The sequence below is a fragment of the Grus americana genome, chromosome 2 (genome assembly GCF_028858705.1).
Source record: "Grus americana isolate bGruAme1 chromosome 2, bGruAme1.mat, whole genome shotgun sequence".
In the NCBI taxonomy this organism is placed as follows: Eukaryota; Metazoa; Chordata; class Aves; order Gruiformes; family Gruidae; genus Grus; species Grus americana.
The window spans coordinates 97,006,629-97,033,591 of NC_072853.1; the positions used below are offsets into that span (position 1 = coordinate 97,006,629).

Below are 26,963 nucleotides of genomic sequence, written 5' to 3' on the forward strand. Positions count from 1 at the left end.
AGCAGAGCTATCAGAAATCGCTGAATCAGAGGATATGGATCTCTGACAACAATAATATTTATGAATCCTTACTAAAAATTGCTGAAGATGTTTTTGGTTTGTTTTGGGGTTTTTTTGTTTTGTTTTTTTTTTTAAAAGCACCTTCAGAGATCCCTGCGATATGTTTGTGCTTTGTTACTCAGAGGAAACATGCATGCCATTTTTACCAGCTAACAAAATACTTTCTAACAAGGCATTTTGACAAAGCTGAAAATATCTTACATAGATATGAGTCATTTTGGCTTCAAGTGCACATCTCAGAAAAAAAAATTTTTAAGTAAGTGTTAGCATGAAATATGGCCTTTAAGTGAGAGGCCTGGAAAGGCTATACATATTTGTATTCTATACAGAAACGATAGCTATCTTTCAACCCACACAACTGCTTTGTGTTTTTTCTTTTTTTTAACACCAAGAAGACCAAAAAAAAAAAAAATCACCTCATCTCTTTCCCAACTTTTGGATACTGATAAAGTTAATTACTTCAGTGGGCTACTATTACTTTTTATATGTAGCTAGGTGACCTCTGCTGGTAGATTCTTATCATGACTGCAATAATTCACACACACAGGTACAGATACATTGGTATTCTGGTAAGTGCTGCCCTACATACACAAGACATAATACACAAGAAGATACAATCCCTGCTCTGAAAAATAGACTCCCACGCTGGAAAGGTGTGAAAAAATATTGTATAACCTAGCTTTCTCCTCTCACAGATGTTTTATAGGGCAGTTTTTAGAGAATCTTTGATAAAAAGGTATGAGCCATTTCAGGATGGGGCCGCTGGTGTTTATTCAGCATAATGGTCTAAATGCTCGAAACTACTTGGAAAGCCCCTAAACTTCATCATGTCAGAAGCAGGGAGGTTATGCCAAGGAAAGGATTAGTCTCCGCTTGCATTCCTTTCTTGTACTCTTCCTCATAACATCTGCTAACAGCCATTGTGGGAGAAAGGATACCAGTTAAATGGACCTTTATTCTGACTCAGCATGGTTGTAGACAGTTTGTCTGCTATGATACAGCAGCACAGTATAATTTGATACTTTAAAAAAATGGCCATTCACCTGAAAGATCACAATGCAACTTGCATTAACAGCCTTGGTCTTTGTAATATCCAAGGTCACTTCTATTATTACAGCACAGTGCACGGAAATACCACAAATACCAAGAGAGTCTTATCTATTTATCATAGGTGAAATTGGCACGCTTTGCAGCACGACAGCTCCACATTGCATCCCAGGCATTTGAGTTCATTTCAGTTTATATTCAGAGGATGGTTTTCTCAGTTAGGAGCTTAGTGGATTTCATGCATGTATAGATTTGCGATGGCATTGCCATGGCCATTTGTCAAGTGTCCAGCTTCCACACCGACAGCTACCGTGCCTCAACACAAAGCAGCAAATATAAACATGTCAGAAAAAACCCTCACCCTGACCTTGCCAGAGGTAGCAGTAGGAGCCGAAGGCAAAGGCTAGGCACAACCACACATCCCCAGCTTTACACGCCTGCTGCTGCTCACACAGCCCGGACCCTAAAACATGCTCTTTGGCACGGTGCCCTGCCTTGCCACGGAAGAAAATGGGGATTATACCCTAACGTCTCACCGCTGCTGCCAAACGCAACCGTTTGAGACACCCCACCCCCCCACCCCGAGCCCACCCGGCTGCGCCTGCAGAGAGTCGGGGGGGGTCGGGCGTACCAGGCCGCGCCGAGTCCCGACGCCCCCGGGGAGCCCCTCCGGCCGCCTCCGGCAGCCCCCGGCGTCCCGCTGCCGACTCCCTCGGCGGCTGGGGAAGGACAGGAGGGGACGCTCGCCGGATCCTTCCCCCGAGGCGGCGGCGGGAGCAGCGGGCCAAACCCAGAGCCCCCGCCGGGCGGCGGAGCCGCTCCAACGCTCGCCGCGAGCCTGAGGGGCAGCCACGACACCTCCACCGCGGGCGGTACCGCGCCTGCCGCCGCCGCCGCCCGGCCCGCCCCGCTGTTATAACAACAACAACCACTACCACCACCACCACCACCCACCACGCTGACAATAATCACAATAATTATCGTCCTTACGGCGAGGGCGACGATGCCCCGCGCGCCGCCGCCAGGCGGCTGAGCCGGCCGGCCGCCCTCAGGTGCGAGGCGCCAGGCGGCAGAGCGCCCCCTGGCGGCCCGCCCCCGGCGCGGCCCGCGGCGCACACACCTCCCCCCCCCTCCTCGCCGCCGCCCCGCCTCTCCCCTCCCCGCCCTCGGGTCGCCCCCGGCCCCCCCCCGGTCGCCCGCCGCCGCCCGCCGCTCTGAAGTTCGCAGGCGATTTCCTTTCCAGCCCGGCCTTATCTCGGCCCGCACGTTGCCGCGCGGTGACTAATAGCAGAATAACATTGTCTCGGGATAAAATAGCGCCGGGGCTGTTTACCCGCTCCATGGGGGTTCGCTATAAAAGGGCGCCGGGGACCGCCGCGCCAGCCAGACGCGCCGGGGCGCACCGAGCCGCTGCTTGTGCCCGCGCTGCGCCCCGCAGAGAACGGGACACGGCTCTCCGTCCCGACGCTGGGAGAGACTTTCCCTCATTTTTTCTCTCTTATTAATTTTTGCCTTTTTCCCCCCCTCCCCTTTTTTTTTCGTCCGCTCTCCGCTGCCTGCTATGGATTATTCCCAGATGATCGTCTCGCTGCTCTTCGTGCTCTGCCCGGGGCTGCTGCCGGCAGGTAGGTGACGGCCCCCAGCCGCTCGCCGCCGCCTGGGTCCGTCCCTGCGGGGTGCTGCCGGGTCTCACCGGGGCTCCGTGCCGGACCCCCCCCGGGGGGAAGGCGGCCCGAGGAGGCTGAGGGATGCGGCGGGAGGGACTGCCGGCGGAGATGCGCGGGGTGCGTGGTTGCCGCGGGTGCTGAGCTCTGCCGCTCCCTCCCGCAGCCCCCGGAGCCGAAGCGGACGCCGCGCCGCCCCCCGCCACCGCCGCGCACCGCCGCGCCCGGCGCTGCTCCTGCTCCTCGCTGCTGGACGAGGAGTGCGTCTACTTCTGTCACCTCGACATCATCTGGATCAACACCCCCGAGTGAGTGGACCGGGGGGGGCTTCGGCAGTTGCCGAGCGCTGGGTTCCCCTTTGGTTGGGAAAAGGGGAGGGGGACTTAAAAAGAACAAGCTCCCTGCAGAAATGGGAAGGGGAGGAAGGAATAGTTATTTGCACGGTCTCTCCTATGGCTTTTCTCCCCCCCCCCCCCCTCCTGCTTTTCTGCCGAATTTAGCAGCGAGACTGTTCACCGGGAGAAAGCAAGCAGGGTTTGACCACCGAGATTGAGCAGATAGCTCCTAATAGCCCTAACACACCTGCGTTCCTAAAATCTGGGCAGGAGTATTTCCTTTGGGCACTGCTCAGCAAAGGCTGTGGGATACTTTTCACTATGAATCAGAAGCGGATCAAATGCCAAAAGTATGGTTTTGCCAGCCTGAATTTGCCTGAGCGTTTTTCTTTCCGACAAGTTAGGAGGCTGGAAGGCTTACTTTGGCACAGGGTGGCTCCTCGCTGCCTCTTGCTGCTCCCTGCTGCAAATTAACGCATCCCATGTGTTAACAGGGTACAGTGTCCATTTCTATGCTCTCCTCACCAAAGAGTAGTGGGCCGGAGCCTCACCTAACACAGCAAACACTGACTTAGGTGATTTGTTCTGCTACTGAGTTTCCTCGGAGCGGAGAGGATCTGTTCCTCATTTTTATTGCTTCTTTCAATGTTAGCAGTTACCAAAGTTCAAAGAGATGAGGTTTTATTGCTTTCTGTCGAACAGGGAGGCACAGAAGCCTTATGAAATCACAATTAAAAGGTCATTAGCCTTGTCAGTAGCCATGCTAATGAATATGTTCCAGGATCATCAGAAGCGTTTGCATGAAAATGATGATCGACAAGGCATTCCCAATCCCACAACCCTTACTCATGCAATCAATCCCATTGATAAGATTGCCCCAAATACCCCGATGTTTTGGAGCCACAGGATTATTTGACTGACTTTCATGTTGTCTCTTTGATCATAGGAAGACTGTTCCGTATGGTCTTGGAGGCCCTTCTCGTTCCAGAAGATCGCTGAAGGACGTGGTGCCGGAGACGCTCACTGAACCTAGCAGCAGATGCCAATGTGCCAACCAGAAGGACAAGAAATGTCTGAACTTCTGCCAGACAGGAAAAGATCTCTGGTGCGTCTATTGTTGCTACTCTTTAAAAGGCAGTGCATGTAAAAGGGATGGATTGTGGTAGACTTACTCATTTTGGCACTTGCTGAGTGCATAATCTCCCCAAAGCCTTGCCTCCTACCTGAGTGCTAACACTGCTGTAATACATACTATGGTTTGGCCCAGAAAGATGGCTTATTACACGCCTTGAGAAGTGGTTGATGAGATGTCTCACCTTGTGGACTGCAGACTTGTGTTTTGTTTTGTTTTTTTTTTTTAACAGCAGTGCCTTTTCACTTTTAACAGGGCTCAGTCCACAGTGGAGAAAACCTTGCATCACCGCAACAAAGCTGGCAATTGCATCGGACCCAAGTGCACGAACCGACAGCTTGTTGACAGCAAGAAAATGAAGCGGTGAGTTTCTTCTCATCCTGTTGTAGTTCCCTGGAGCAGCAATAGAGAGCACAGTTCACCTGCCTTCAGGTCAGCGTGGGCTTAGCTGGTGATTTCAGCTTGAGAGTTACAGATGAATCAGTGAGGATGTCTTGAGGGCTTTCCTTCATGCAGTGTGTTTTTATCTTGTGAAGACACAAGTGCTTAGCTCTGCCTTGCATCCTCCATTTGCTTAGAGGAAGCAGGCTTAGTCGTAGGCCTAAGAAATACACCAAACTTCAGAAGAGTATGAAATCATGAAATACTGACAGAAATAAAAAGAGCCTGTCATTTTAGTGTGTTCATGCACTATCTTAACTACTTAAAAATACTATGTCCCAACTATTCGAATGTGAAATTGAATCAGAATGCCTTTTCTTAGATACTTTATTTTACTGGAGGGGAAAAAAAGAAGATTATTGATCTATCCAGATTTTGAATATATTGTTTCTTCTGGCTGGTATGGCTGGCTTTTTAGAATGCAGGAGGCAGATTTCTACCTGCCTTATCTCTTACATTGCCTGATAAATGTGTGTAAAATGAGTACAGGATGTTAGTGATGGAAATGACTGCAAAAAGGTTGAGGAAAGGGAAGATGAAGACTAAATTAATATTTGAGCCCAATTTAATATTTGAGATTAGGAGTAAATTTCAGGATTGCCCTTTGAGGTCTGTGCAGAATAAGTTGAGTGGCAGTAGGCAGCAACGTCACTCCACAGTGCAGTTCAGAGACACGTGCATTGGACTTGGTGCAGCTATGAACCCCACAGAGGTGAAGTCAGCTTTGAAGCTGAGTGTTAGCACAGCTCTGTCAGCTCTGGCGTTCAGCGTTCAGCCATGTGCCCATCCATGTAAAAGTATGGCATACACAAGTTTGCCCATACAGAAGAAGACTCTTTAGCGCTGCTTTGAAAAGCAGAACGGGATTTATGGAAGCAGGCAGCCTGATGATTTTGAGTGCGACTTAGGCCCTGGAAGTCTTAAATAATTTTTGAAAATGAGGCTTGCTTGCTTACTTGAAAAATGCACCCATTCATTGGAAGCAGGGTCAGGTTTACCTAAAAGAAACAAAACAGACAAAGAGAGTAACGCTGAAGACCTCTTGACTGGATACGTGCTATTTAAGGAAGTCTGGGCCATCTATTTTCAATGAATATTTTAACTTATTTTAATGTTTGCATTGAAATTCTGAATCCAATATTTCAAGTAGCTTAAGTTAGTGTAATTCTGACAGAGGTATAGCAGTCAGCAGTTACTGAGGATCCCATGGCAGAAATCTAGACTGAGGCTTATTTAATCAAAAACCGAGTATTTGCCCACTGAAGATGCATCTTCATTATTGTAACAGTGAATGTATATTTCTTATTTTTGCAGGCTGCAAGCCATTGGTAACAGTATCAAAGCTTCCTTCAGTATTGCAAAGCTGAAGGCTGAGCTCCAGAAAGGGTGGAAGCTGAAACATAACAGGGCAAACAAAAGGCAAAGCATCTGGGAAAGCCTGAAAGCATCCTAGTGGGAAGATCACCTCAATCTTTCTCCACCACACTTGCTGACAAAGCGTCACCAAAACTCTCTCTTGACTTCTAACATTCCATGATGGCGAAGGGCCTCCCTGTCCAAGTGTTTGCACAGCAGAGCAAAACACTAAGGAAGTCCCGTATTTGGAGGTATAAAAGCAAAGGATTTCATCATTTTGGAATTCAGATGGATGGGTAGAGGGGGTGAAGGGGAATCCGCAGTAACATACATGAAAAGCTATCTTTCTGAAGAAACATTTAAACATTGCTTCTGGAATGTTACCCATCAATTGAGCAGCTTTCAGGGTCTACATCAAAAGCATCTTGCAAGGAAGACCTCCCAGATGTGCTTAGAAAGGACAGAAAGCAAGATCTGAGTGGACAAACTTCAAAGTGAAAAACTCTGCCTTTTGATTAAGATGCAAAAATGAAAGCCCCAGTGCTACTTTAATCAGGACTTACTGCATATATACATGTCTACCTCGCGTACTGTTTGTTGCACTCCTGCTAGAGTATTTTTACACCTTTTTATTGCCTTTACTAATCAGCTGCAACCCTTTGCCTTTTTCCAGAAGTCTAGTTTACTTGTACAACCAGAGTTATCTGAATGTGGGTTACACACTGTGGTTGTTTGCATAGTCAAAGTCCTTTGGTTTTGGATACCAAAGGACTCTTCAACATAAAATAAAAGTTAGAGGACACTACTAGGTTTCCCATAACAAGGGCATTTGGCTAACTGAACTTCTAATAATAGAGGTTGTTGTGTCTTAAATGCCACCAAAAATGCCCTGAAATATCAGAGGCTGTTGTGAGATTTATTCAGTGCCTTGTTTGGTGGAAATGCGTTGAGACAAAGGGTTGTTTTGAATTATGTCAAAAGGCTAATACTGGGTGAATGTTTATAGCAGTGAATTTATTCACATTGTTGAATTTGCTGACAGGTTGAATCTTATGTGCTTATTTTTTGTGTTTTGTATTTATAGTCACACAAGTTCTTCATTATATTTACCATGTTGAATACACATTGAAGTAGGCCATATTGGTCTATGCATGTTTTATGTATTTCTGTATGAAATTGGAAAATGCTTTATGCCTATCGAGGTAAATATCTTCAGAAATAAATATTTTTAATTACTGTACTGGCTTGTTTTTCATATGCCCCATTTTTCCACAGGCCGTGGCTCCATGATGTTGGAGGTAGATTGCCCCACGTACGAAGCTGACCTAGATGAAGTGTGCATGCGCGACTGCCTTTCTGTCAGACTAGCCAGATCACAACACAGAAAGGTTGTGCCAGATGTGAGACAACACATAATACTTGTTGTAGCTTCAAGCTTGCTCACCAAAACTTTATGGTGGAATTTGAATTGGCCAAATGAACTTATCCCGGAGCAGCACTGTCACCTGGCTGATGTCTTTTTCATCCAATAGTACAAATTCTAGTGTTGGATTTACCATACCATTAAGATATGGCCAGTCAGGGATTGGATATAGATGAACTAGAGGAGAAAATGCACACACTGGATACTTTGTGGGCTCTATTGGGCTATGCAGTGTTATGTTATTTATTACCATGCTATCCTAAAAGTCTCAGCCCAGCCCATGCAAGTTAAAGATGGAGATTTCAATGGAGCCTGGCCCAAGCCCAGGAAAGAGCTAGAGCAATAGTCAGACTTTGCATGTCTCCAAACATTGGCCTAAAGTGGTTAGCTGGAAAGATGCTTAAAGCAAATAAATGGATTTAATTGTCTCTGACCCTATAGGAGGGAAAAAAAAAAAAAAAAGCACAAGAGTTAGTCCATGAATACAACTGTTTGGGTTTTTTTAAAAAAAAAAAAATGTTTACAAACAGATGCAAGACAAGATGTGTGCCACTTACTTACAAACACTGACAGCACATGACTGTTAAAAATTTCTGAAATCGTTCTGGATTTCTTGTCAATATTCATTTGTTTGCAGCATTTCTCACCCCCAAACACCATAAGGCTGAATAAAGCCCACATCATGTTTCCTTCAGGCTGTTCTGCTATGTTTTGGGGCAGTAATTCAGTGAAGAGATGGCAGTGCTGGCAGCCGGGGTCCGACAGGAGAGCCTGGCCCAGGCAGCGGGAAGGAACCAGGAGCCCCTGCATTTCTGCAGGGCGGGATGCAGCCCCCCTGAGCCGCCCTTTGATCTCTGCATTGGGTCGTGCGTGGATCGGTGACCTCTGTCAGGTGTGAAGAGACCTCACTAATACTCCCTGGTTTTGCTGTTTCTCCCCCCACCGGTAGTTGCCTTCGGCAGGGAAAATAAACAAGCAAGTAGTCGAGGTGCTGCCTCTCACCCAGGCGACGTGGCAGGCGAGCGGGTGGCACGGGGTGCCCCTGCCAGGGAAGGGGCTGTGCATCGGCATCGCTGACCCAGTCACTCCTGTTTTCTCTCCCGGGAGAGAACGGGAGGAGAGGAGCGATGCTGGGAGCGGAGGAGCGCTGCAGCAGTGCCTGTGCTGTTATGAGGGCTGGCTATCTGGACTTTCTAGGTGGCCAGGCTAAATGGTGCCATGGGTAGGCTTCAGTGGCCCAAATTCCTGGCTAGCTGCTCAAGGGATTCTTGAGAGATCATGCTAAAAATAAACCTGTTCCTTCTAGGGTTTTCTGTGCTCATGCCTGGCATCCAAATTGAGCTTTCATCCTCCTTTCCTTTCCCCTCCCTGAACTGACCCCGCTGCTCGCTCGTGCTGTGGCTTTGTGTAGTGACGGGCACCCCCTGGCCTTTTGGGGAAGGCACAGTCCCCAGAGCTGAGCGAGGTAAAGTAAGAGTCCCACACGGCACCGAGCCTGAGCGGCAATGCAAACAGCACAAGGAGGGTTAGATGCCCTGATGCCAGGGGCTTGCAGGCTTTGGCAAGAGCGGCCAAAGCCATTTCGTGCTGCCCAGCCTGCTCCAGGGGCCCATTCGCGTGCGGCGGGGGCGGAAGGGGATGCGTCCCTGCCCCTCATCCCGTGCTATTTACCTTCTGGCGTAGGAGCATAAACTGCAGCTTACCCTGGTTTGCATTAATGATCTGGACCGAAAACCAGAATTTAACAGTCTGTTTGTCTCACTGAATAAGCAAAAGGGAACATGAAGCGTTTTATCTTAAGGCTGGCTCGCATACAAGTACCAGGGTCTGTCCCAGAGGTTTGCTCCTTCTCAAAGCGAGCTCCATAGCAGAAAGCGATTCAATAACTCTGGCCAGAGCCCCCGGTGAAAAAAGAGAGGCATGGTATGTGCTGGGATTTATGGCACTGAACACAGAGCAGTGTAAAAGTACATTCTTACTTGTAATAAACGACCTGGGTGAAAAAATATTCTACCTGAAGCCAATGGAAACATTGTGCTGACTGCAGAGGCAAGGCTGCAGAATCAGGGGTGTCCTTCTTCTAACTAGAACTAATCTCACTTCTTCTCTTAAAAAGTAAACCTTTCATGGCCATGATCTATCTCCTTTTTAAGTGAGAGGTTCTTCTGACCCAGGATGAAATTTGAGAAGGACAAAGAGAAACATATAGAGAAGAGGGCCACCGCTTTCCAGCCTGGCCATACTCTAAATGGTCCCAAAATACACCTGACGTATGGCTGAAAATCCAGCGTGGATCAAGAACAAGGAAAGGCCCCGTTCCCAAGCTGTTACCAAATTGTATCTCCCTCCTTTGATTTTTCCTGGGTTTGGCATGGCCATTTCTGAAATTGCAAAAAGTTTCACAGGAAAACACAACTATTTCTCTCCAAAATTAATCTTGCTGCACTTATTTTTATTCAATGCTGTGTGTAATTCTTTCTTACTCAGCTGGTTTATTTTTATTTTCTCTGTTTAAAGGCTGTTTTGACTATATATCAAAACAAGGTATACAATAAAACAAAGCTTTTACTTGTGAGTCAGGCTTCAAGTCAGGAAAATACTACAATGCTGCTGAAATTCTTTCCGTCTTATCTACATAATTCTGACTTAATTTTTCCAGAAATGGCAACTCTAATCTGTACCACGTTATCATGAACTGCCCCAAAATAATTCACGCAGGATGTCCTAATGTTGCCTATAGAAGTTACCAAATACCAGCCTCTTTGTTCACGTTTCCTTACATTAGGATAAATTTAGCCTCCACAACACACTTCTATATTTACAAACACAGAATGAGCTGGATAAACCGCTGTTTGAATGCTATCTGATGTTTACTTTCTTCACACTCAACTGTTTGTCTCTGTGTATATAAAACCATATCAATTTTGACTTCGTCTGCATCATGGCACTATTATTAGGTTCCTTGGGTAGAAATCCAGCTTCTATTTGCAGCCGATATCTTTATTTAATTTACTGTTCTTCCTTTGTGACCTAGGAAACAAAAGGACGGAGTTTTTGATTAATTAGAGGAGAATGCTTGGAAGCTGTGATGGTGAGTGTAAGTATGCGAAGAGACAGAGCACCACAGATAAAGTACAAAGATAGCGGCAGGATCATTTTTCCTGAGGTAAACATCGTGCGAACGACATTTCGGAAACTTAGCCAGAATGGGTGTTCGTGTCTTTCTTTATTTTATATCTCTGATCAAATCTGAGCTAGGTGAAAAATGATAGGGAAGCCTGTTTTGCTATTTCTCAATATGGTTAAACAATCAGCTGGTATGTCTTCGCGGTTTGCCTGGGACAAGTTCCTCTGCTCTGATCAGGTCAAGGAGACCTGAATTCTGCCTGAAGTCCACTGGGTCAGTCGGTCAGCCAACAGCTCCCTCAGCTTTAGAGGCATCGTTTATGCCAGTGAAAACGAGAGCAGAACTTGACCCAGAAAGGCTTCGTTCTTTGGGATATCACCACGATGGGGCAAACGGACTCTGTTTTGCTGACGCTAGCACTGGGCTCCAGTGGCTCTTGTGCTCTTGGTCTAGGTTTGGGGGGTTTCGTTGCTTTTTTTTTTTCCTCTCTGCAAGCATTTTATAGTAACAAATTAGATAAGTATCACTTTGGTAAGCAATGGGACGGTTTGCCTCTGGCTCGAGAAAACTGCGTTCAGAAATGGATGAGCCCCATGGAGTTTGCGGTTTCTTTGACCTCTCCAACTATTTCGGGGGCTGCAGAAATTATTTGAGTTCACCAACTGTAATTCAAGCCCACACTTTTGTTGTTGTGTTTTTCCCCCCAAGGAAATAAAAAAACACAAACCCAATCCTAAAGCTAACTTTTTTCTAGCTAAAGGAAGAATGTATGTTATGTGCCAGTCACTAGAAACAAATCCAACCTCTAGTCTGGCAAGAAGAAAGCAGCACTGTATTTTGGTCATATGTATGGGATTGACATTTTCCTCTGCTTTCTCCATGTCTTTTCACAGACACAATTCAGCCAAGCACTTGGTGAAGTGTCTGATCATGAAAAATTAGTCAATGCCCTAAGGACTTCTTGTGCAAAGGTAGCCACATGCATTGAATGTTTTGACGGGCCAGAGCTTCTGTTGTCATCTTTCTCATCTTCATTTCAGTCCTACTGTTGCAGGAGATCTATTTTCCTTTTGCTTCTTATTTTCATCTTCTCTTATTTTTATCAGGAGTATAAAGCAGTGATATTCACAAACTAGACAGCAAACTAAAGTGGACAGAAAAACTGGGCAAATGATGCCTGTCATATTCTTATCAGAAATGTGCGGGCCTTTAGGTTGTGCATTTGCCTGTGGAAGGATTTCCAAGTAGCTGAGACCTCTTACCAGTGATTTAATCACAGGCTCAACCCTGCAAAGAGTTAAACTCTGTGGCCATCAGCAGCTCGTGAAAATGCGGTCAGCTAAATGTGCACAGACTGTCTGGGAGCTTCAAAGGATCCAAGGTGCTGGATGCTTTGCAGGACCAAACTCCCTCCTCAAGGAAGTAGGGACTTCTCCTGTACTTTCTCATACCCTGAAGTTTCTCACCCGCTTCAGTGAGCATCCCTCGAGTAGCATAAGCGAGCGCGAAACAAGAACCATGATATTATCTGCAGGAGAGGTGCCTTGAGAGTGTCCTCTGGGTTTTTTTCCTCATGACTGTACATCTCATCTGACCTCAAGGGAGACATCTCTTTCCTCACACATGGGCTGTCCAGCACATCCGTCAGGCAGATGACTTCATTACGTGGGAAGGCAAGCAGGGATCAAAGAACCCACGCTGCTGAAAAGAGCGCTCGTCGCTGGGCTGCGCAGAGCCTACCCTGCACAATGCTGCTGACGGCATGCTCCGCGGGGGGACGGGAGAGAGGGTGGCTGCAAGTCACAGGTCGCACCAGCAGCCCTGATCAGTCCCCTGGAAACGTAAACCGCTCTTCCCACGTGGTTGCGGTTTGCCCCTGGTAATGCCATGCAGGTCGCTTTGCGACGGCAGCTGCTCTTTCCATACATCTCGCCTCAAAATGACCCCACGGGTTTTATTAGTATCTTATAGCAGATTTTTCTGAGAAGGCATCTCAGGCGGGAGCGCTGTCCACTCATCCCAGTTTCCCCTATGGAGGGACTAAACCAGCATCATTCAGGCGAGTTTGGAGGAACGCCACTGATTTCATCAACCCAGAGGTTTTTCAGTGTATCAGTCATGCAGCAATAGCATACGACTGTGAAATCCACAGACACCTCTAGAGGTCCACATTTCCTCCGTGTATTCGTAAGAAGAATCTTTTCATCATTTTCCCAAAAACTGTACTCCCCTATCTTTCTGAAATCTTATGGCTTTTCCTGAAAACTTGGCCTGCTGTTTTGCCTCCTGAGTCTCTGCTAACCGTTACGTCATTCTCGGTTACATATCCAGCTGGATGCTTTGCAGCAATGTGCTTTCCAGTGGCTTCCAAACTACGTACATTAAGGCTGTTAATTTAATTTTACTTCACCTTGAGTCTGCTTCATCATAAGGACGTCTTTCACCTGGCTGAAAAGCGAAGTGCCTGTGAGTGCCGTCCTTTGCCTGGAATCGGCAATGGATTACGGATTGCTGGTTCCGGTGTTGATCCTTTAGGCAAGTCAGAGAGTTGGCTGGATATTACTGTATAGTAAAAAATTATTCTTTGAACTAACCACTTTCTGCTGAGTAATTACTTTTCTCCTCAAACATTTCTAGAAATGTCTATACATGCACAAGGGTCAACTTTCTAAGTGAACTACAGCCTTTTCTTCCCCATCCCTTTATTTTTCTTCTCTCAAGCGTTTCTGTGCTGTTCCTGTGACCAAACACAGCTTTTGTGAGCTGCTTCTGTATGAAGCTGTGATCGTAGCTGTTCTTTCAGTCTGTGATCCGTGAACATCTGAAGAACCACGAAACATGATTAAGGGATGCAAGTTCATATGTGCTTTACAACAACCTGCATATGCGAAATTCCTGGAACAGTTTGCACTTCCGCTGTAAATTTTTTGGTAGTCCACATTACAAATTAGTTAAACCTGTGTCTTATACATGGAAAGTAGGTTTGAAAAAAAGTTGCAGAACAAAGTTGTCAGCATAGGAAAGTGCAGAATTGAGTCCAGCCACAGAGCAAATAAGAAAGATACCACTCTGACAAAAAAAATTGCGATTGTATAACTACATTATCAGGTACTGAAAAGTGTGTGTGCAACAGGGTCCATCGGGGAAAGCTTGAAGCATTTATCAACTCTGCATGTGTACTTGTAAGCATGGAAGTGTACACTCATGTCACGTCATGTCATGTCATGTCACGAAGTTCATTCTGATGTTGTACAACACATTTTGCATCCTCTTCCCATTGTCAGAAAACTCCGGGCTCCAGACTCATCTCTGCCTTGTTGCTTTTTTTATCCTTGTTTAATCTAGCAGAGCTCTGGTCAGGATAGCTAAATTCTGTAGATGCCCTTGCAAAGGATGCCCAGGCACTGTTATGCAGAAGGGCTGCTTTTGCCCAAGCTTCTAGTCTGTTCAAACAGGCTCATGCTGTTTACATGGATTTTTTTACCATGAGGTCTACAAGGAGAGAGCCTATTTGCCCTCAGTTTTCCCTCTCTGGACAGCACAGTTGGAGAGCTCTGAATGGTTTATAGGCTAATTAAAAACAGACCACAGGTTTTGGTTGTGGGGTTTTTTTGTTGTTGTTGTGGGGTTTTGGTTTTTTTTTCTTTTCCCCCTTCTTTTTGCTGCATTCCACTTCGTTTAGCAGCTCGGCAGGGATTTGGCAGGGGCATTGTGAAGGAGACAAAGAACCTCTGGCTTGGGTGACATTAGTTTGCTAAGAGATGCCTCCTTTTCACCTGACAGCCTAACCAAATTGGATCAGGTATCAGAAAGACTGACAAAACATCGGAGGACATGAAATATTTAGCAAATGACTGACCTGCACATCCTACCTGTGTCAGGCCACCCTAACAACTTTGCAGGGGAGCTGATGCAGAACTGCCCTTCTCTCTCCGCCTGACAAGCTCAAACAGCTAATAAATTACCAGAACTAATTGTTGCCCTGACAGGCCTTTGATCCCTGGAAGAGTCAATTTATAAATGATGAGCTCCTTTTACACGCCACCACTGATGGAGCTGTTGAAATAGTTATAAAATCAATAATCCCTGCAGTCTGGGGATCCTTTATTTTTCTCCCATTTATTCAGGAGACAGTTCAAAGTGTCTGCAAATGCTCATTTCCGTCTCTTCCCAGCACCCCGGCCAGAAAAATTCAGGCATTGCTGCAGGAGTGAGGCTTGGTACAGAGACAGAGAGAGCATCTGCAAAGCAGCCCAGTCCAGATGAGCATCGAGTAGAAAGCAGGATGGTCTCCAGCTCTCACTCTCAGCCACTTGGGATGATCTCTCCAGGAAGAGAAAATTGTCAAAAACAAGAGCAGAAAGGCAAGGTGGGAAAATTTTGGATTATAAGCAGCATCATGGGGAATGGCAGCACCTTCAGAGTGGCAGTGGAACAGAAACCCCATTTATGGCTCCCGGTGTCCAGCCTCTACAGGGACCCCAGCCAGTCTGTTCCTGGGCCATGCTGCCTCTCCCAGAGGCAGAGCTCCTGGTGGTCTGCTGGCACAGGTCTCCTCCACCTGTGGCCATCTGGTTACGGCACAGCAGAGCACCAGGAGGTGGGGTACAAAATTCTGCTGTGGCCTCACCTGCATATGGCTTTAGGTGGCCAGAGTCCACCCTACTCAGCAATGACTGTACTGTCTGGTTTTGTCGAGTGCGAACCTGGCTTCACCGATGCGAAGGAACAAGCCAATATTTAACCAAATAGAGTCCCTGTGGGTGGGATGTCATGTGCAGTATTTCATCCTAGACCTGTACTGCAAGAGCATATTGTGACCACCACATGATGGAGAACCCAAAGAAACCTTGCCCTTGGGCTGTTTGAGCAGGTTACTAGCTCTTTTACAGCGGACTCCTTTACAGAGCAGTCAGGATGCTCCAGAGAGGTCATGTTTTTCTTACACAGTCATTTGATGGCTTCCTTTTTTCTGTTGTGGAGAAATTATACCTAAGTATAGATGGATACTTAAATTAAGAGGAGATCTAGGAGAGCTGTGTCCTCAGCTCTCACAAGTCAGCATAGCATCAATGATTGGAGCTTGCTGGACCTCTAGCAAGAGGTAGCACCAGAATAGAAACCTTCTCCTCCGAGGCCAGCAGGTGTGAGAGGGATGAGGACTATCACCAGCGGTGGCCATGCAGAGAGAGGGGCAATGTTTCATTTCAATTGGAAGGAAAATTTAGCTGAATTCTGGTGGGCTCCTTCACAGCAACACCTGCCATTTTTAAACAGGAGACAGAAAGGGTGATGCTCATTGCTCAGTACCCAGGATTGCGAGCGCTTGGCTTCCAGCAGCCTAGCCCACAGGGAATGTCAGCACCACCCTGGGGACATCTGCGACTCCATTTTCCTTGAGCCATTAGAAGCAAAGGACGACTTAGAAGAATACTGCAATAATTGTGCTTGGATATAAAGGAAAGTCCTCTGGCTGCTCTTGCTGGTGTTTGCTCATTTTCCACTTGTGATAACAAAATGGGAGCTCCAATGGGGCCTGACTTACTCTTGGGAACAAAGTTTGCAGGCTTGGACCCAGCATCGTTGCCACTCACCAATTTTTGAAAACACAGCCTTCAAGCCATGAGTCTGCCTCATATCTGGAAACCTTATTTGCACGCAATCCTGTCTTTTAGTACAATCACTTTTCCTGTGCCCGATTATTCTGATGAGAGAGTGCTCATTAGAAAAATGGAACACCACAACCCAAGAGCATGCATGAGGCTGGAACAATAGGAGATGCTGACTGATGCTTCACTTTCCCTTCTCCCCTGAAAGCTTGTATATGAATCCGAGGTTTTGTAACGGCAGTTCGATGCCGTTACTCCAAAGCTGTCTGAGGCCTGGCCACCATGGCTTGTCCTCACCACAGAGAGAAGAGATGCTCCCTAAGAGTGAAATTCTTCTCTGGAGTCCTCAACTGAGGAACACTTGGACTGAATCAAAGCATCAGTTACAGAAAGAAATAACAGAGATGTTTTTAACTGTAACTAGCTGTTACTAACTGAGTGAAAGAAATGGCACATGCATATGGCTTATACAGTGAGATCCTGCTCTTGTCCAGCCTAGTTCTTCACTGTCTTACTAACCTTGGAAGTTCTCCAAACCATCAGCCTGGATAGTGTGCAGGTGATCCATACAGAAATCTTTCTTCAGGCCACAGGAAGGCCTTAGGACTGGGAAATAAACATAAAAAAGTTCCTCAATTAATGTTGAATGGAATTAGATGCAATGTGCACTCTTCCACTGGAGGGAGAACTGAAACTTTCTGTAAAGAGAAAAGGGGTTTGGGGATGACTTTGCATCACTGCCTTGTGTAGTAAACTGACAGGAAACTTCTGTAAATTGACAGCCCCAGAGGAAAAGAGGAATCTACCTCAAAAATATGGTTTCTGAAACTAGGTCTGGAGGACAGCCTGAATCACTGTGCACTCAAGGGAACTACATCTTGAAGAGGCAACAAGACAGGTAGGAACAATGCAAGAGCGAAATGAGACTGAAGAGACAGTCTGTACAGCTTCCTATTGCAAGTTACTTTCTGACCCTAAGGGTCCCATGAAACTCCTAGTGAGGAACCGCTTCCCAAAACAGGAAGAACAACAAGAATGCACCAAGGTGAGCAGAGCGGGGTGATCAGCTCATAATCCTCAGGTATTAATTTAGTGGCAATTCAATACTGAGCAATTTATTCTTGGGTTGCTGTTTGCCCTGAAGTACCAGTATGCTTCCCAGCTGAGTAAAGGTTTTAGAAGTAGACATATTTTCAGATTAGTTAGCATCCACTAAGCAAGCAACAAGAGTGGAGCAAAGGAGAGGTACAGCTGGCCTAATTTTAGGAGAAATGATGAAGTGCAAAGAGTCTAGGGGATCTTCTCCGAGGAAATAAGATTGCTCCCAAGACATTATGACATGCGTATATGATAAAAGAGGTGGGTGTGGCCCAGGAGGACAGGTTGATATGGAGAGGCCAGAAATAAGACAGTGGGGTAAATGTGCAGGAAGGATCTATTGGCAATGTGGAGAGACAGTGGGGAAAAAAACCTGCCTAGTTTAATCCTACCTAATTCACATAGCTGACTGATGCACCAGGACTGAGAGGAGTTTTCCTCTGAAGGCATCTGGCTTTCTCCCTTGACCTTGTGAAGGAGCTTACGGAGGGATGGCAGTCACAGAGATGAAGTTAGGGCCACATCCACCTTATCTTCATGAAGTAGCATTTAAGGGATGCAACTGTATTTGACAGATGAAAATGTTTTGGGGCCCACTGTATTCAGTATCTAATTTTCTTATGGGAAATACGAATTTCCCACAGAAGAATAACAGGGAAGCTATTTATCAATTGTTTTCCCACAGATAAATAATAATTTTGCAATATATTACAATAGGTGAGCAAGAACAAGATGCACTGTATAACAGCTATGTAATAAACTGAAGGCGTGGTGAAGAAAATAGCATAAAGGAAGCTCTTGGAAGGAGAAACTCATCTTCTTAAGCTGGGTTTCTACGACAGGCTTAATTACTGCGAATTAACTCTAGGACATTCTGAGGAGGCAACAAGACAGAAGCAAGAAAGAAGTAAAAGAGAAGTTTAGCTGAAGCGAATTTGATTCCCATGAAATGTTGAGTGAGGCTAGCTCCTGCACCCTCACGTAGCTGGGCTGACTCAAGAGGAAGAGATGATTAGTTCTGATTATCATACTGAGAGGAAAAAAAAAAAAGAAAGAAAATTTCTTCATGCTCTTTTCTGACTTAGTCAGCTATTTGGAGAGCCTGTCACACCCAGGAGATCTTATTTATATTGTACACTTCCAGGACAATCTTTCATTGGGAAATCTTCTGCCTTGAAAAAAGGGGAAGGGTAAAATAATTAAATGACACAGTTCAAAAATAAAATACTTCGAAAGTGATAATTTCAGTGTGGTTAGAAAGGATGTAGAAACAGCACTGAAGCTGTTGCTCTCAATAGCATCGGAGCACATGCCAGGATCTCACTGAAGATCAGTTCTCACTCCCAGTTTGAAGAAACCTTGTGAATGCATGCCATGTGTGACTACAATCAGAAAGTCAGATCATTTAGACAGCATTGGCATTCCTTGACAGAACTAGTCTAAGCCCTGTTTCTCAATGTGAGTTTGGCTGGTGAGAAAGTCAAAGTCAGGATGGGTCAGCTGAAGTTTCCAGAGTGGTATCAAACATGAGGACTGAGCAGGTCCTGAACTATCTAGGTGACATCAGTGAACAGTTATGCTAGCTTTGAGCCCGGTGGGTACTCAGTGAAACCTACTGAAGTGACTGTACTTGAAGATAGAGAACAAAGTTGTGAGATGGGGCCACCTTGATTTGAATTGATTTCTCATTAATGTTTGACAGCAAAGGGTACAGCCAGCCACTGCAAAAAACTATTGTAATGGCTAAAAAAGTGTTCTCCTCAGGTGTCTAATATCACAGCCAATTACCTATGAGATGTGTGTCTACTATTATTTTGGATAAACTGAAATATTGTTTTTCTCTTCACTGGATGAGAGGATTAAGATACAGATAACTTCTAAACTGATCTCGACCTTTCACTGCAGATAAAAACAAGGGAGAGGACAATATCTCTTGTGCTCTTATGAACAAGTGCATGTAAACTTTTGTTGACTTGTCTCCTAATCCAGAGACCTATATACAGCTGCAAAGATGGAGTAAGCTTATCTTCTGTTTGTTCAATGAGCAGTTTACCTGGGAGAGATGCTGCCCTCAAGTCCACAGGGACCCATGTTTGCCTTTCACAGCACCGCAATGACACAAAGATCTCTGCTGAGGTACAGGGAACTGTTACTCATTGTTGGTGGCTGTTGTTGAAAAGGTTGAGGCAGTGCCCATAGACTTGGATGAAGAATAACAGTAAGGATGGCACTTGCTAGAAGTGAGTTTTCCAGTCAGGCATCGTTCTTTAGCACCTCCCAGGTTAGTGGTGGCACTAACACTAAAAGCCACAGAAGGTGGTTAGGGGGATAAAAACCATGGACAGTATTCATGTCCAACCAACCCAATTTCCAAAATGGTTATGACTATGGGAAAGAGCAGAAGAGAAATGCAGGCAAGGAGGGCATGGGAGTTATACACTAAGATACCAGAGGTGTTACGGGAAGTCCCAGAGATATACTAGAGATATATGCTGGCTGTAAATAATTGAACTAAAGCATCACATTACACAGAAAATATATCAGTCTGGAAATCTTGCAGGAAGCAGATTTCTTTTGAGGTTCTGAGTAATGCCTTGTCCTAACCCTCTGGCAGACAATAAAAGATTAGTTGAAATCTGGAGGTGCAAAGTCTGCAGCGTCTTAAGCAAGCCCTGCACTTGTTGTACTCTTCAAGTCACATTGACTCCAGTGGGACTTCAGCCTGTGCCAAAAAATATTGCCGATGACTTTTCATAGGTGCTTCAGGAATTCATTGAATTGGGGTGCAAAGTCACGGGGAGAGCTAGACAGACCCAGCCCCACTGTTTATAGCTCTTGGTGAAGTGCACGATTGCTAAGAATTGTTGTCACTTTCTTCCAGCTGCTGCTACCAACCCTTCCATACTTTGAGTAATGCCACTGTTTCTTCAGTGTTGATACATCTCTGTTTCACAGTTTATCAATTTATCTTTCAAGAACTGAATTTTGCTAACACTTTCATAATAGTTTGCCGTTCAGTTCCAGATATTAGCTAGTGACAGTCAGTTAAATTGAAGGAGACTTGTATCTTCAGCCTTGGCCCTTAAATGCTTGCTGTGACACCTTAGATATATATAACCATTTTTCTGGTAATTTTTCAATTTAAAAGTCTGATTCAAACTGATTTGTTTGGGAAATTTGGTTTCAAGCATGCATTCTTCCTCCAGGGTTTCACTGGGTTGCATCACAAAAGATACATTTCGTTATGTAACTTTGCATTCAGACGTATATGAAAACTGACGTGCAAAGCTGAGTGAACTGAAAGGCTTCCGTGTTGCATCTCCAACACACGATGCTGTTATGGGAAAGAGAACTAGGGAGAAAGCGACGCTATCATAAAAGATTTCAGTACCACAGCCCTTAATTTGGAACAAAGTAATGCTGACATAAGATGTAAAAATATTTTCCATTGTGAATCAGGTGCCTTAGCCAAGTCTGGAAAGATCTGAATTCTTTTTCTCTTCATATTTGAAAATGAAAAAATGTACTGTTATCAGGACTTGACATAAAAATAGACGTATTTTATTGAATGTGTCAGCACTCACTGCTTTTACAGCTCTGCAGTATTCTGAATGTGTCTTTTACTAACTTGTTAACTAAGTTTCCAGTGCAAACGAGTTACAACTCAAGAACCTGATATTCAAGGTTGCTAAAATTTTGCAATTTTGTGGTACATGAATGCACCGTTTGTTCTTCCTAATAAGTACCTATTTTAAAATTATATTTTATATGGTTTCTCCTTGATGAAGAGCCTAGGAAACAGCTTAGTAAACGCTGACACACCAGACAGAAATAACTTCAAAAGAATTTTGATGAATGTTTCCCTCCAAATACAGGAGTATTCCATCACACTGAGTTATTCATAATATATGTTGTTTAGCAGATACTTACATATTTACAAGGTACAGAACTTATTTTCAGGGATTTATTTAACAATGCTGGCGCATGATTTTCAAACAAAATTCTTTTTTATTAGGTACTGGATTCTTCGGGAAATAAAAAAGATGTCACAAAGTTTGGTTTTCAAAATATTTCTGGAATTTTTTGATGAAATGGAAGAAACAGGAACTTTGCTTATGTAATTTTTTCCCCTCTATATTCTTTTGCTACTATTTTCCTGCTTTTTCAGTAGTGAAAATGCTAAATGTGGGGAGAGGGAAAGGAAAGAGGAATAACAGCTGAGAACAGAGAAGAGAAAAAAGTTTCAGTCCTGGTTTGCTGTTAAAAATAGGCCAGTCTCTTACAATGATCCTCTCCCTCGTTTCAATTACTGGTGTAGCAACGGCAAGCTTTTAGAGAACTGATAGGAAAAAGTCACTTCATTGCTACTGTGCCTCAAGGACTTTACTCCTATTTTAGGTCATCTTGATAATTTTGCTTAAGTAGACCAGCAAGACCTGGGAGGTTTGATCTGCAATAGCTATGCAAAATTCAGCTTTCTGAAGATCTCGGTTTTCTGAGAAAATGAGACAAACTAAGGGTTCAGTCTGGCCTCCCCCTTTTTCTCAGCTGGCTGCGTCTCTCCCTGGCGCTCTTTGGGTGGGTACCATCTCTCCCCTACTGATGTCTTCATCCTGTGCCTTGCCCATCTGTTCGGGATAGAGGCAGCGAGGGCATGAAAGCTGGATTCCACCTTGAGAAACTCTCTTGCCCACAGACCCTCAGGAATGTCCACAACTGGTAGGAGCTGCAAGCAGCTGACCACACCAGCAGTGGGATCTGCTGAGGTCACTCTTCAGGGACATCAGAGGACTGGGAGGTGTGTGGAGGAATAAATCAACAGAGCTCAGAGAACTGGAGAAGTGAGGCAGGGATGCGACGCATCCATCTGCAGATTGAGTTGCAGTACCGATGGGAACCGGAGATGAGACACTTAGGAAAATTAGGGCATGGAGCATCTATCACTCTTTCTCCAGCTTGCCTGGAATATGTCATTTCTTACTCAGCCTGCCATTTCACAGCTGTGACTTTTTCATCATGTTCTTTTCAAAAGAAAACAGGTCTGGCCCCTACAGAAGACTTACCATCATCCAGCCCCAAGTGCCCCCGCTCTAGCTGGTCTCTCTCTCTTCCAGCTGTCCATCTCTTGGTTTTAATGAACTGAAGCCATAACAAAGTCCAGACAACACAAGGGCAATTCAGTACTGGATTTCTTTCAACAGTGCTAATTCCCCTGGCCTTTGCAGGGGCATTGAACCAGAACACACCTCAAATGGGTAGAGGGTAAAACAACCCAAACAAACAAGTAGGGGAAACAAACTGGAAGGTTAAAGAAAAGATAACCTGTGCCTGTTCCTGGGAAAGTGGTGTTTTCTTCTAGCCCAATTCACCCCATGGCCAGGCAGGTCAGGACTGCTGGTATTGCATAGCTCACCTATGAAAACAAATATTCCCCTGTTGGATAAAGTGCCACACTGTTGATATTTAATGTCTTTTCAGGTTTTAAGGCTCTCCAGACCAAGTAAAAATCAGCCAGGCTAATTAGTGTGTTCAAGTCTTTTGTCCTGATTGTGGTTTTTGTACCAATGTACATGTAAGAAAGCAGGACCTCCAGGAGGGTGCAAGAGAGAGAGAGAGGAGATGAGTGTGTGAATGCACAACAGAAAAATGAGTTTGTATATGTGAGAGACAAGGAGAGACCAAGGACCTTTTTCTTATCATCAAAGATGTATGAGAAGATTTCTTCTTTTTAAAGAATAACCACAATGACACATGATAAAGAAATATAGATAACGGGGCATTTCATTTATATAACTCATTCCACTGAGCTATATAAATCATGTTGCCTGTGCATGACTTAGTCTGGAAATGATGAAGAGATATAACAGATAAGAGCACAAATCAGCAGCTTCTGCAAAGTGATATGCAGGGCTGTAGATTTCCTTCCCAGCTGGAAGTCAGGCACGCCAAGAGACACTGCATGTGCAGCAGGAGCTGCTGTCTTACCTGGAGAAAAAAATGCCACCAAACACAGGACAGGTTGAGATTTAGCAGCAGCAATGCACTGTGTGCCTGTGTGCAGCAGCTCCTGGATCCCCCCAAATTCAAAGCTGAGCAAAAGCGGGGAGCTAAAAGCTGCCATCTCTCGTAGGCACGAGTTGCAAAATACAGTGACTCACAGCTGATTGCTGGCCCTGCTGTGTGTTGCTCAAAACCTGGCCACCCTTCGGCACTCCTTTGGCAGGTTGCCTGCTACTGCAGGGCATTAGCTTTGGGCTACCCACAATTTTTGAACAAAAAGTGACTCAATGTTAATAGATGCCTCTATAATCTGTAGGAAAAAAAGCGTGAGTTGTTGTTCTTGCCCGAGCTCATCAACCTGGTCTATGTAGTTTGACGAAGTTGTTGCCTTGTCTATGCAGTCTGACTTATTGGGTTAACAGTTTAATTTTTTCTCAGTTCAGCTTGGACCTGAAAGGAAAGTATTTTTAATGCCACTGTTGGGTTTCCATTGTACTCCTTCTTACCAAAAGAGGATTCTTCTGGATATACAGGTACAGATTATTGTATGTAGATCAGCAGTTTTTTTGGAAAACACCACAACTCTTAACTGGTGATAAAAATCTACAAGCTCGCCTACGGACTTTTTAGGTGAGTCACTAAATCTAGGGAGCTTGAGAGCAAGTCTATACACAAAACTGGAGAAGAAAAAACCCACCCAAATTAGTTTATTGTAGTCCAAGTCTACAGCTGAACGAGGACTCCAGGTTCACAGGCAGGAGGATTCACACTGCTTACTGCACTTCTGAAAGGCATGCACTAACCAAGAAAAAAAAACCAACAACACACAACTCTAAAAATATGAAAGAAGCTCTTACTCCAGAATGAAATATACTATTTTTGATGCACCTGAAATTGATACAAAGAAGTCAAACTGTGTGCGGAGAATCGCTGAGGCAAACCAGCATCCATATAGTTACTCAGCAAAACAGAGATGTCAGCCAAAATGGCTTTGTTTCTAGCAGTGAGTGTTTTTACATTGCTAAAAACCTTAAGAAGGTGCATATACTGGAACTGTGACCCCCATGACATTCCAGTTTTACGCATTGGGTGCTGACATATGCCTGCTCGAGCAGGGTGAAAAATAAAGCTTTTCATATCCAGCCCCAGGTTTCTACACAGCTGGCTGAGACGTACGATACCACAAAATTATAAGGGCCATAGCAGGGGAGACTCGGACCTGTTTCTCTTCACTGTTTCCCCGGGATGTGTTTGATGGGCATGTCCCAGATGAGTTTGGACTTAAGCACCAGGGATGGTTGCAGGCCCAGCTGTTTCCTTGCCTCCTGCTGTCTGAAGTGAGGCTGACGAAATTCCTTGGCTGTGCCGATCAGTTGAGCTGCGAGCCTGCTTACCATGAGGACAGCCAAACACAGATACGAGATCTGCCTGGAAGACAACTTCTAACAACTTCCTCCTGTCAGAAGCCTCAAACCTGAAAATCTTCTCGTTACGGGAAGTGAGGAGGAGTAGCTTTTGGCTTTATTTCCATTCCTATGCAACAGTGACCTGATTCTCCATAACAAAATAATTATACTTTGTTGAAATGCTGCCCTTAAGTGGAAGCCAGCACTGACGAGATGTGCAGAGCTAACCACAAACACATGCGTAAATACATTTGTATGTATTTATACATACTTATGTGCAAGCATATATATATATATATTTGTGTGTGTAAAAACTGCGTTGGACCTGAGCATCAATTAACTGAAGGAAAAAGTTCTGTGTCTCAGAATGTTACTTGCAGTTATTCTTTAGACTACACCTGCACCGGGATTCAGGCACTTTCCCAACTGTGGTGTGAACTTGGGGTCTGCTGTTTGCCAAGGATCCAACTGTCTCTCTGGCTTGCAGACACTAACAGTGGGGATTCACGCGGCGTCACTGAAATAAACTGGCTTCAGACTTGTTCAGCTTCTGCATCCAAACAATACCGCAGCCATAGGTATTTATTAAGAAAGGATATAGTTGCTCCACGTCTTGAAGGCCCTGTTCCGCAGTCTGTGCGGATCCAGTCTCTAGCAGAAGTCATGGTGAAATCAATGGATGCTTTCCTGGAACAAGAAATGTAGTCACAAAAGAAAGGGGTCTATGCTTAGTTATCCAGTTATTTCTGCTCTGTAGAAAACCTGGCATCATTTGAGCATCAGCTAAGCACATACCTGGCCCACACTGTAAGAGGTCACTTGCGCCCTGTAGCACAGATGTGGTAAGAATCCTTATACCTTCCTGTATCCAAACTGGTTTTATCATAGAGGAAAATAAATACATGAAAAAAAGAGGCAGAGAAGAAATAGAAAAGAGTTGGAATAAGGTGCTAACTGGGAAAATAGAGATTTGCATAGTTTACACCCTGCTGGGGCCTCCTGGCTGCTTTCTTGTTACTTTTTTCCCCTGAATTGTTGCTATTTCAGCATGAAAGCTCAATCTGGGCTCTATTAACAGCAATCAGCAATTTTGGCTCTGCTGAAACTTCGAATTCGTCATCAGAGGAATTCTGTTCATTTGCAGAAGTGACAAAATGTCATTCTTGATCAAGGACACAAGTTTCAACAAATGCTGGTGGGAGCGTTATCCCGGGCAAATGGCGTATACGAGAGCCTTGTACACCTTCGGTGCTCTGTCGTCATTCCGTTCTGTTGTGCTGTTCCTGAGAAGTCTGTTAGCTGTCCATACGGAGCTCAGGTACCTTCTTAGTCTCACCTGCATGGTTGAAATAACTGCTGGCTGTGGTCTTCTGCAAGAAAGCAGCACATCCATTGGGGTTTTTTTTGCTCCTATGCCAGAAATCAAGACTTTTCAACAGCTAACAATCCCTCCCAAGAAATGTTGGGACAATTTCCCTGTGGACAGCTTTTACATACAATCAGCGGACCTAGTCAAAGCTTTCTAGCTCTTTGTTTCATCTCCAGAGTATCCTCTATCCTGTCCTAAATTATACCAGTCAGCAAAATCCTCTGCCGCTATGTTTCTGGGTAGTTTGACCCTTCCTCTAAAACCTCCTCTCTTCCCCATAGTATGTATGTAAGACTCACAACACATAAATTTCTTCCACTTCCTTCAGGGATTCCCTCATTTCAGGAAGGTCCCCAGGAAACTGCTTTCATAGCTGGTGTCGCAAAAAGAGCCTCATGGTACAAAAAGGGAGAAGCAGAGGTGGGATTCTTCCTCTGCGTCTCTGGTTTTTAATGCAGGAAGTCACGGTCAAGTGTCTCAGACGTCACTTTGTATGATCATCTTTTAGCTAACTTCTGCCTTACAGTAATTTAAAAAAAATAATTCTTTGTCCAGCTCTCCACAGCCTTCCACAAGATTTGGTAATCTGGGAAATATTTGTGACTGTCATGCATGACCTCAGTAAAATGCCTTGAGGAAAGCTACCCAAAGTTTTTATGCTGGGGCTTGCACAGGTAAAGAACCAGCTCTTCTCTCCATGGGAGGTCTGAAATGTGTTGACTCAAAGGCCATGATGCAACAGCCTTGAGGAGGAGCAGAAAGCATCCTGCTCGCCTCCACCTCCCCACTCTCACCTGGATCAAGTTCCACTTGGAGAGCTGAATCCAGAAAGGCACATAGGTACCCTCAGAGCAAAAGGGAAAAAAACTTCTTGTCTGGGACAGCCTGAATTTGAG

At 45.0% G+C, this 26,963-nt stretch overlaps 1 protein-coding gene across 1 annotated transcript; it reads left to right on the forward strand.

The window, feature by feature from the left end:
* Positions 1 to 2,437: 2,437 nt before the first annotated feature.
* EDN1 (endothelin 1) lies at positions 2,438 to 7,275 on the forward strand. The gene is made up of 5 exons (XM_054818312.1): positions 2,438 to 2,732; positions 2,938 to 3,079; positions 4,053 to 4,211; positions 4,494 to 4,601; positions 5,994 to 7,275. Exons 1-5 carry the CDS (start codon positions 2,669 to 2,671, stop codon positions 6,130 to 6,132), a joined length of 612 nt encoding a protein of 203 aa, XP_054674287.1. The 5' UTR covers positions 2,438 to 2,668; the 3' UTR covers positions 6,133 to 7,275.
* The last annotated feature ends 19,688 nt before the right edge of the window (positions 7,276 to 26,963 follow it).

What these genes read in the sequence shown, in the direction of transcription:
- EDN1 (XM_054818312.1), top strand. Translation starts at nt 2,669, where the DNA reads ATGGATTATTCCCAGATGATCGTCTCGCTGCTCTTCGTGCTCTGCCCG. An exon ending in CCCGGGGCTGCTGCCGGCAG is followed by an intron (nt 2,733 to 2,937) that starts GTAGGTGACGGC and finishes TCCCTCCCGCAG; the next exon opens with CCCCCGGAGCCGAAGCGGAC. An exon ending in GACAGCAAGAAAATGAAGCG is followed by an intron (nt 4,602 to 5,993) that starts GTGAGTTTCTTC and finishes TTATTTTTGCAG; the next exon opens with GCTGCAAGCCATTGGTAACA.